Raw genomic sequence first — 10,224 nt, 5'->3', positions numbered from 1 at the left:
CTAGAAAAGTCACCAAGATATATCCATTTTGTTATAAAAAAATACAGAATAGAACATTACTGACCAGGGCAGCTGGCTGGTCATTTGTCATTGACCTTGGACATTGGCTTGATTGCGAAGGAATTAGGACTTAGGAGTTAATTTGTTCAAAGTTCCTGTAACATCAATTTAATATAAAACTACCACCTTTGTGGTTACTCTATCTCTAACCCACTCATGTATTTTTGTTTGTGAACTATATATATATATATATGTATATGTATTCATTAAATAAACCTTAAACTTAGCTCGGACAGTAGACTTTTTAAAATAAATAATTATTCTTATAGGGCATTCTGATTGTACAGTGCTTTTTTCTTTCACTCCCTTTGGATGTTAAATTGAGTTGAGTTGAGTTGAGATAATAAAATATTATTTTTTAATATTATTATTATTTTAAGATTTGAAAAAGTTAAATTATTTATTATATTTTATATTAAAATTTAAAAAAATTATAATAATAAGTTGAAATGAGTTTACGAACCAAACAAAATCTTAACATTGTATAATCATGGCAGCTTATAATATAATCCTCCCCACAAAAATGGGGGGAAACAGAAGTAAACTCTACGGGTTTTTTTTGCTTTTGGAAAATATTTCCTTTTTCCCCGTCTTTTTACATTTTCTTTTGGATTAAATTTTTTTTTTTTTTTTGTTACCCTGTAATGAATTTTCTCACTTCATCAAGATATTGAATTCCAATTGATAAACCTCGATCAAGATTTTCTTTTTTTTTTTATATATTATTTGGTAGATATTATAATGTGTAGAATCTCGTAAATCTTCATAATAGATTAACAATAATCACTTTCTTCATATAATAAAAGAAAAATGATTCATATAATCTTAAATTATGCAAATCCGCACACTCCATTTAAAAAATAGGAAAAATTTGGGATCCAGGTAAAAAATTAATTTTTTCATGATAAAATATACTTTTTTCAAAGAGAGCAAGACTTACACACATTAAAACTAATATATATATATATATATATATATATATATATATATATATATATATATATATATACACACACACTAATTAGGCATCTGAGACTAATTATAATTGTCGATAAATTGAACTCCCAATTAAGACTCAATTAAAGATAAACCCCAGTGAAGTGTTTGGGGTTTTATACTCTTTTAAATCATAATACAACAATTATTCACGGATCCATTCATTTACTATATACATGCACATCCGCATCGTCATAACAGTTCCTAATTAGAAAGAACACAGAACTATCAGGACTTGAATCAAACATGCACCAACCCCCATCCTAGTAGAAAAACAAAAACACTACAGGGGAGGAGAAATCAAACAAACAAACAAACAAGAAATTTACAGCAAATACAAATCCAAACTTGTATTCTTTTTGTATATATGTGAACCTAATTGTGATCTAGTAATTGGCTAGAGCTGGATACTTTTGAACTCTGTAGCTGCCATGCAAACCAGCCTCATACATCAACTCCTCTCTGCGTTGCCTATAGTTCTTGGCTATGAATTCCTTAATTCTCCTCTCCAGATCATCCTTATCTTGCTGATCATCTTTGCTTTCAAAGCCATCTTCGCCGCCATCATCATCATCATCATCATTGTCTTCTTCATACCCATCATAACCATGATTATATTCATGGTCGACGTCGCTATCTTCGTCGTAATATTCTTCTTCCCATGTCGTTTGATCTTTTGTTGCTTCATCGGCTTCATATACTAATAAATGGGAAAAAGAAAGTAACCAGTTATCGGTATCTTCTGCTGATGGCTTAAGATTCCCGCGAAAGATTGTGATAATGATGACGTTAAACATGAAGAACACAACCACCCGAATAGACTTTTTCACAACGATAAACTCGTATGTAGAAAGAAACATGTTATGTTGTTTGGAAACCGAGAGTGATAAAGATAAGAAGATCAAGAGGATGAGAAGGAACAAAAGACACAAAAGAAGTACAGGCAAGGAAGCTATCTTCATGCCCTTTCAATACCCAAGTTGGTTTCTGTTGATTCTCATTGATGAAAAGGAAAACTGTCTTTTCAGTTTATATATAGAGCCAGTTGGAGAGTTTTTTCATTAAAAAAAAAAACAATAATAGAGGGAAATTTTCCCAGAAACTTACTAGAAGGCTTCTGAAAAGTAAGAAGTATTATTTAATTGTGTAAAATAGTTTAGTACTACAAAGTCGTTAAAAACATTATTGAGAGACCAATAATAATAATAATCCTTAATTTTTGCCATATATACAAGTAGACTTTATCGCCTACTTCTTGTCATTCTTTTGACTTATATATTGTCTATATTGTCTTGTGCACAAGGAAACCTTCGTTGTAGAGTAGGATGAAATTTCCCAGCACTCTCTTCCTATCAAACAGAAAACGACGCTGAGAAAAGAACAATAAAAGAATATGCCAGAGAAATACAAAATGATATTTTTTTCTTCTTTCCTTTCTTTCGCAGCTGGAGGATGCTTGGTGACGCATAAAATATACGGGATAGAGTTCGTGACACGAAAGAGAATCAAGATAAGAAAGTAAATAGAATGATTTGAACTAAAAGATATGATTATTTAATGAAATATTAAACTTGTTGTCTAAAAGTCATTGTTAAGTTGTTCCCGGAAATGAACTCGAAACCAGAGTTGTCGGCAATTGGCACAACCATATAATGACCATTTTGCAGAGGGGCATGGCGCAGCAGAAACTTGTGGTTTTATTATTTGCTCTATAGCCTATGAGCAGCAGATACTTGATCATTTTTATATATAATGGAATGGTGATCTACGGTTTCTACTTGAAAGTGTAACAATAAATAATAAATACTGATATATTCTAATGACCAAACTTCGTGAAGTTGAATTGTAATCATTTTGGTTGGGAGAGAATTTGGCTCAAAATTGAATAAAAATTTGAAGAAACAAGGCCTTCACTAGGCTCCAGTGAGAGACAAGTAGGTGCAGGCTACTACAAGGCCTGCATAGAGATCACGTTACAGGTCTCATGAGATGTTCAATCAACTGAGGCCATATGATCTCTACGTCGGTTCCTGAATCTTGTCTTACATCTGAATTTGAGCCTTACCTTTATTAAGGTCAATGATGCACGATTTTTTGAGGGCCTTGGCCATTGATTTAGAAAACTGTGGCAATTTTACTTTCTGCATGAATTGCTTAGTTAAGGACTTCAAGAAGTAGAAAAATCTGTCTGACAAATCTAGTCCTAAACAGGCAAACCAGTTGCAATTGAATCCAAAGATCTTACTCATAGCACCTGCAGAAACCTTCATAATTAGCCTACAAATCAGATATCCTACCTGATCAGAAACGTATCAACCTATTTGGAAGTTCAGAAACGGTTACTCTACTTCCTCCTATTACAACAATCAATAACTTTCAAAGACAGATCTAGATATTTGAAGCAAGACTCGTTGATGCATTGTAAAAGATCAAGATCAGGAAACAATATAGTCAGCAATTGACTTCCAGAATAATCCTTGATTGCAGCTAATCACGTTAATTTCCAGGTAAGGATATATTGATATCAGTTGTAGAGTTTCTAGATTCCTGCATAGTGTGCATGATAGGCCAGCTGTCTCGTCGGAAGGAAGAAGAAGCAAGGTTTGGTATTGGGGTGCTAGAATTTTGCTGTCCATTTCCTCCCAGGCCCTCCTCATTTTCAGCATTGAAATCAGGTACCATAGCCGCTATGGTGGTAGCTGGTGTAACAATAGAAGGGATGTTCTCATTCTTCAGCTTCTTTGGTTTCTGCTCATGCTGGTTGCTTGGTAGAAAACTACCCACCACGACCTGATGTGCTCCGATAGAAAGACTAGGTAAGTATTCCAAGCCACGAATCATTTCAAGCTATGCATGTAACTAGCGTTTTAGGTAGGTATTCCAAGCCATGAATCATTACAAGTTACACATGTAACTAGTCATCATCCAATCAAAAACTAGAGCTTCTGTTTCGTTCAGGCATGTTGACCATATCCACAATGATTACTTGTGCATACACTCAAACATGCCTTCTTCAGTCATTTTCTCTAGATGTTATGCCAAGATTGATAGATAATGAAGGCAAGTCGACAATCAAATAAAAGATCCAGATAATGCACTTGCTCTGAATAAAGGGCTGGCATGAAGTACAGATTAATTATCCCCTGAAAAAATTATAAAGAGAACTTCAGAAAAGTCTTACCTGCACTGGACTAGCAGCTACCAGAAGTCCAGCAACTCCTCCCCCGACAACACGACCATCAGGGCTTGCCAAAGAGACACTCATCCCACCTGACCTGCTCCTTGTTCCTTGAGTCTCTGTAGGAATAAAAGATCCAGACAAGGAAAGTATCTCAAAACGTCCCTACAACAAGAACAGGAAGATATCTTAGATATGTGGAAGAGATTTTTTTTTTTTTTTTACAAGTAAAAATATTTTTTTTGATAAGTAAACAGATTGAGATAACCATTGAGCTATAAACAAGTTGATTTTTTTTTTATAAGTAAAAATATATTAACATCAATAGGCGTAACCAAACGTGGAAGAGAATTAGGGCCTGTTTGGATACTTAGAATAGTAGTAAAATAATTTGAGTAAAGATGTTTTATTGGATTTAGGGAAAGGAGAGAAAAAAATTGAATAAAAATATTATAAAGTTCAAAAATTGTTTGAATATGATTTTTTAATATTATATTTGTTTTGAAATTTGAAAAAGTGGTACTGTTTTTTCATTTTTTGTGTTATGTTTGGGAGTTTGGAAAAGTTGTAATGATTAGGTAATGATTAGATGAAAAAGTTGAAGATTTGAAATTGAAAGTGTTTTGTGTTTGAGTGATGTTTGGTAAGAAAACTTGAGAACAATTGTGTTGCCAAACGGACCCTTAGATTTTAATGCAGCCATGAAGATTTCTTCTTTCTTTATTTTGCTTTTCCAACCATATATATTTGCCCCAGTAATCATAACCATAAACTACTACAAAAACTGATTTAATCTGTCTACAGTTTTTTTTTTTTTTTTTTTTATAAATTTCTAAACATCTGCTTCTGCTGTTTACTGTGAACTAAGCTCAACCCAAAACTTTCTTTTTTGATAAGTAAGCTCAACCAAAAACTTGTGTTGATGTATATATGTCCCCAACCTCTTTCTGCTTCAATTTGTTAATACTCCCATCAAATTTTTTTTTTTTTTTGATAAGTTAATACTCCCATCAATTCTACACGCCTAATACAAACTCCTTGGGCTCTTCTACGTAAATATGGAGGGAATATATAAAACCTAAGATAACATCGGTGTACAAGATGATAGTTGGCACCTCTCTCTTCAAGAAGGTCAAGGAAGATGCAGGATGAAAGGTGGTTGTAAAGTGTCCCTAGTCATATTAAGTGGTTCCATTGTGTGCAGGCCTCGCATAATAAAACTAGGTAACGGGAGTATAATCAGTTTCTTTATGTGAGGCCTTATTTCATAAGATTGTGTTTTCAACTCTGATAAAGTTTCAATACATGTACATAACAAACTAAGGGATATTTACATTGAAAAGCAAAGAGCTTGGACCAGGCTTGGCTATAAGCATGATGTGGAGAGAGAAAATCTGCGCTAGCATATTGGTTATATGATAACAGATTAAAGAGGTAGTTTTGCACCCCTCTTGCTCCCACTTTACGTGCTTGAACAAAAATTATCACTTGCATAAAAATTATGCCTAGAGGTTGAACATTCGTTTCCAGAGGTTCCAAAAAGTCATACAAGTGTAACATGAAGAATTGACAGGAAAGAGTATAGCCATTCAACTATTTAGAATTAACTCTAAACGAGATGAAAATAATATGCATGAATTTCCAGATAAAGTTTTTCTTTTCATAAGTTTAAAAATGGAATGATTAAGTGCCACACCTCATATGTTAAAGTACCCCCAGAAGAATCAGGCTGTCGAAGTGTAACATTTGAAATTACTCCATTAGCAGATAAGATGCAAATAGCTCGAGGTCCTTGTTGAGAAAATGATATAACCTTCATTGTAATGTCCTGTTAACACAAAAGAATGCCCAAGAAAAGTGAAGGTAAAAATCCAATATAAGAGTCTTCAATAATTTTTGGGGATATGAAGCAATAGCCAGCAATTACGAATTTTGAGGGAAATTTGAAAATTAGTGTTGCACTTTGGCCAGTACATGATGATGAAAGCAGTATAGTTAACAATACAAAAAGAAACATTAATTAGAGTAATAAACGGAAGAAAGTGTAGTTAAATTTGTTTTTATTAAAGCTATTGCATCTACGTGATAGAGAAAGCTAATTTTGTAGGAACTTTTAAAGGAGAGACTACTTGAATTTCAAGAAAAAAGACTAAGAAATGCTAAGACTGATTATCAATTTATGTAACAGATTTGGGATCTTTATAAATGTATTAACAGATTTGGAATCTATAAGAAATTAAGAGAAATACTTGGCATAAGCTACTTGGGAGACTAACAACTCTAAATCCTGCCGGCTTTTTCTCATTGGTACTTCACTTTGACTTCCTTAAGTTACTATAAAAGCTTAATTATAATTAATACAATGCATAATCTCAGAATGGGACTTTAGATCGCAATCAATCTTAGGTATGTATAGAAATGAATGTTCCCAAAAGGATGAAAACAATAGTAAATTTAATTGAGATTCTCCTGTCCTAGAGGAAAAGGACCATCGAAAAATGCATGGCGCTATTCCCAAATAGTAAAAAGAACAAAAACAAAACATTATATATAAAAAATGCTTAAAGAACATTGCATAGTCACATGTTCCACTGTAAACGAAGAAAAAGTTAAAAATCCCCCATAGTATAAAACAACTTTCTTCAATTTTGATAAGTCACACGACTCTCATGCATTCCAAAGATGTTGGCATACATTTAAACAATGATGAATCAAAAACAAAATTACATTTAGTAAATGAAAGCTAAGTTTTTTTTTTTTTTCTCACTGATTAAACGTACCTCGCCAGCATTGACAGTGATGATATGGGGCAGGAAACCTGTACCAATGGAACATGCATTCAACTCTCCTACAAAACAAAATGATTGAATTATATATTTATGTTAGATTATACATATGAAAAAATTGGGGCGAAATAAAGCAAGGTTTCAACATTCTCTGATATCCTAATCAACTTCCATACAAAATCTAACTGTATACAGAAAAAAAAATGGCCTCATCATGCAAAACAATGCCCAAGGCTCAATAATCATCAACCCTTTTTTAGAAGAATTATTAACCAATAAGAAAATTCTTCCTTTTTTATTTTTTGAAGGAAAGGGAAGGGGGGAAGTTTAATGAAGTTGATTGTGTAGTAAATAAGGAACAAACTTGGATCATAACTTCCCAAGGACAGGTAGTGCCTCTTCTATGCATTTTCAGATAATAGTTCTAAGGAAATACGTTCTCATACTAAAACTGATTTTGAGTTTTCTAGTTTAAAATGCATCTACAACAGTATCATATTCCTTTAAGCCATGCTGAAACGCAACAGACCCTTTGATAAATTTGTTAAAACCCCATAAGTTGACAGTTTCCAAGCGAATCGGAACTTCATTATCTGAGGAGGTAACAGCATATTTCTGCAATTTTCCAAGTCAAACCAGGGCATCTTGTTATATCCCAAGAAAAAATCCAATAACGAATCTTAGCCTCAAGGAATATTCCCTCACCCATACAGCAACCCAAAAAAGCCCACCTTTTATTCCAGAAATATACTTCCAGATTTCAACAAGAGCATCTCTAAGGTCCCACATAAAGCTTTGCCCACTATAATCAAAGGATGATTTCATGTAAGGAATGTTACAAAGGAAAACTTGGAATTCTTCTAAATATTCAAGAGAATAGTTCCAAACTTCAGTGGGGAGACTCAAATCCTACTCTAAACAGCAGTTCTACTAGCAAAATCAGAAACGAAGCATAAAACTCGTCAAAAGCGAAGCAAAAACCGGCAGCTTTTCACATGAATGATAAGATATTAGTGACAACCATTTTGCCATTATTAGTAAAGCAACACTTTCAGATCTATAACAACACGCCACAAGTTGAATAAGAAAGATGGCTATAAAAGGACCCATTACCAAAATTTTCCATTCCCATTTTTTTATGCTGTTTGTACTCCAAACCACTAGGCCGCACTTTCCCACGCTTCGTGGCCGAGAAGTTGCCTCCAGGTGGAGCCGAAGATGAAATTGGCATTGGTGATAATGCCGCAGTGACCGACCCATCCGGTCCATACTTTCTTGGTCTACCTCGCTTCTTCTTTCCCGTTGTTCCGGCCAATCCCACGCTAACAGGTGAATCCGCAGCCACTGCTGGGGAACCGGCAGCCGGATTCTGACTCAGGTTTTCGGTCCTCGGCGCTACATGATAAGCCGATGGAGCTTCTGCTCCTATCACAGTAACTCCGGTGCTCATGCCGTCTCTTGCTTCCATTCATAAACCAACAGTTTCATAAAACCACCACTGGCGTTAACGAGTTTGATATTCTACAAGTCAGACACTCACACGAGCATCTGCAACAAAGGAATCCATCAAGAATCAGATAATCCTGGATAAACATAATTGTGCTTTCAAATTAAAACCCTTTGTCCCTCTTTTCGGAAAATGCTAACGAAATATCCTCTCAACAATTTGTTCAGCCTTCCAAGACCTAAACCAGCAGCTAAAACCAGAAATCGAACAAGTGATAAAAGAAGAAAAGAACGATGTCAACAGCCAGAGGTTCATTAAAGTAAGTGGAAATAACCTCAAGCTTATCACTTTCCTCGAGGTTTAAAAATAATTAAATTAAAAAAGCAAAATTACACTTCAGACTGTTAAACAAAAACCCAGAAAGAAAATAAAAATGCACTCATTTTTTCCTTCTGGAAACCAAAAGTTCAACCCAAACGAGAGAGGGAAAAAAATATCAGAAACTAAAAACAGAAAAGACATACAAATTATTATTTTCAAAAATCTTCAAAGATCAGAACTTCAACAATAACTCCTTGGGAGCGAGATAAGAACCCATAGGAAACAAAAACTATCATTATATTTTTTAAAAATAGAAAACTGGTTCTAGCCAGAAATCAACAGCACGAAGAAAAAAACCTTGTCCTACCCAAAAAAAAATAAAAAATAAAAAAAATTGGCGAACAAAATCAAATCTTTAGCCCCAAATTATTTTAAGCTATATACATAGAAGTTCGAACTTAAAAACTACAGAATACAAAGATCATGACCTCTGACTGTAACTCCCACGCTCCAAATAATCCTTTCAACACAACAACTTAAACTGTTCTGTGTCAGACCCTTTTCACATTTGAGCTCAGATAGTGCCCTTGAACACCCAAAAAAAAGTTCAAGAAAAATCACAATAACATATGGAGAGAAAAAAATATAAGTGTTTGTTTACTGAGAAAATGAAACTGGCCGCCTCTGAATTTCAGGCGTCGAAAAAAACGGCAAGGCGGTATTCTACAGGTTGTCTGAAAGCAGACGTAATTTAAGCCAGCAAAAAATAAAGTGAAAATAATTAACCGAGAAATGAGACCAATAAGAGTTGGAAAAAAAAAAATGCTATTTTATTGTGAGAATAAAAAAAAAAACAACAGCAAAAAAGTAGTAATTGCTGAACCCGATAAAATGAAATATAGTTTAGGAAACTTTGGCGTCCGTGAGGGAAATGTGGTTTGAAAATGGGCAAAATGTCTAGTATGGTAAATTCGAGAAAAAAATATGATAGATAAAAGGAAAAAGAGTAAATAGCTTTTCTTTTTCAAAATTGGTATGTTTTGCATTTAATTTATATTTTTTTAATTTCTTAAAGCTGCAAAGGTTGTGTTGGGGGGCCAAACTCTTTTGTTTGCCGCTCACCTGAATTTTTTTTTTTTTTATTATTATTATTGGAAATTAGAGATTATGATTTGGTTTGGTTTGGTTTGATTTGATTTGTTTTCGTAAATGAGATTAGTTAAGATAAAAGTTAAAAATTAAATAAAATATTATTAAAATATATATTTTTTTAATATTATTTTTATTTTAAATTTTTAAATTTTTTATTTTATTTTATATGAAATTTTAAAAAAATTATAATGATTAAATTAGACGATAGTAAAGGAATAAAAAAAATTTATGAAATTGAAGGAGTCTTATATTTTAAATGTTATGCCCTCGAAAATGACAAGAAT

General features: G+C 33.4%; 2 protein-coding genes and 1 long non-coding RNA gene across 4 annotated transcripts; all 3 read right to left on the bottom strand.

Moving 5' to 3' along the window:
* Nucleotides 1-1,139: 1,139 nt before the first annotated feature.
* Nucleotides 1,140-2,098, bottom strand: LOC121246846 (transcription elongation factor spt5-like). Its single transcript, XM_041145148.1, has one exon. It carries the CDS (start codon nt 2,016-2,018, stop codon nt 1,443-1,445), a length of 576 nt encoding a protein of 191 aa, XP_041001082.1. The 5' UTR covers nt 2,019-2,098; the 3' UTR covers nt 1,140-1,442.
* A 1,178-nt stretch (nt 2,099-3,276) lies between these two features.
* Nucleotides 3,277-9,703, bottom strand: LOC121246845 (AT-hook motif nuclear-localized protein 1-like). 2 transcript variants are annotated; one of them, XM_041145146.1, is made up of 6 exons: nt 9,277-9,703; nt 8,134-8,568; nt 7,015-7,082; nt 5,931-6,062; nt 4,238-4,399; nt 3,277-3,846 (listed from the first exon to the last, which is right to left on the bottom strand). In XM_041145146.1, the coding sequence occupies exons 2-6, from the start codon at nt 8,486-8,488 to the stop codon at nt 3,553-3,555; spliced, it is 1,011 nt and encodes a 336-aa protein (XP_041001080.1). In that variant the 5' UTR covers nt 8,489-8,568; nt 9,277-9,703; the 3' UTR covers nt 3,277-3,552. The 2 variants fall into 2 exon arrangements, with proteins under 2 accessions (XP_041001080.1, XP_041001081.1); XM_041145147.1 differs by having other exon boundaries at nt 9,450-9,601.
* LOC121246847 lies at nt 7,325-8,118 on the bottom strand. Its single transcript, XR_005937171.1, has 2 exons — nt 7,726-8,118; nt 7,325-7,635 (listed from the first exon to the last, which is right to left on the bottom strand). It is a non-coding gene; the product is annotated as an uncharacterized LOC121246847 (long non-coding RNA).
* Nucleotides 9,704-10,224: the final 521 nt, after the last annotated feature.

The sequence above is a fragment of the Juglans microcarpa x Juglans regia genome, chromosome 1S, assembly GCF_004785595.1.
Source record: "Juglans microcarpa x Juglans regia isolate MS1-56 chromosome 1S, Jm3101_v1.0, whole genome shotgun sequence".
NCBI classification, from domain to species: Eukaryota; Viridiplantae; Streptophyta; class Magnoliopsida; order Fagales; family Juglandaceae; genus Juglans; species Juglans microcarpa x Juglans regia.
The sequence above is the reverse complement of the archived record's forward strand: the minus strand, read 5'-3'. Positions and strand labels throughout refer to the sequence as shown.

Excerpts from the sequence above, each read along its gene's own strand:
- LOC121246845 (XM_041145146.1), bottom strand. The coding sequence starts at position 8,488 with ATGGAAGCAAGAGACGGCATGAGCACCGGAGTTACTGTGATAGGAGCA. Across the intron at positions 7,083-8,133 it reads AATGGGAATGGAAAATTTTG|GAGAGTTGAATGCATGTTCC; the intron begins GTAATGGGTCCT and ends TTTGTTTTGTAG. Across the intron at positions 4,400-5,930 it reads GGGGTACTTTAACATATGAG|GGACGTTTTGAGATACTTTC; the intron begins GTGTGGCACTTA and ends TTCTTGTTGTAG.
- LOC121246846 (XM_041145148.1), bottom strand. The coding sequence starts at position 2,018 with ATGAAGATAGCTTCCTTGCCTGTACTTCTTTTGTGTCTTTTGTTCCTT.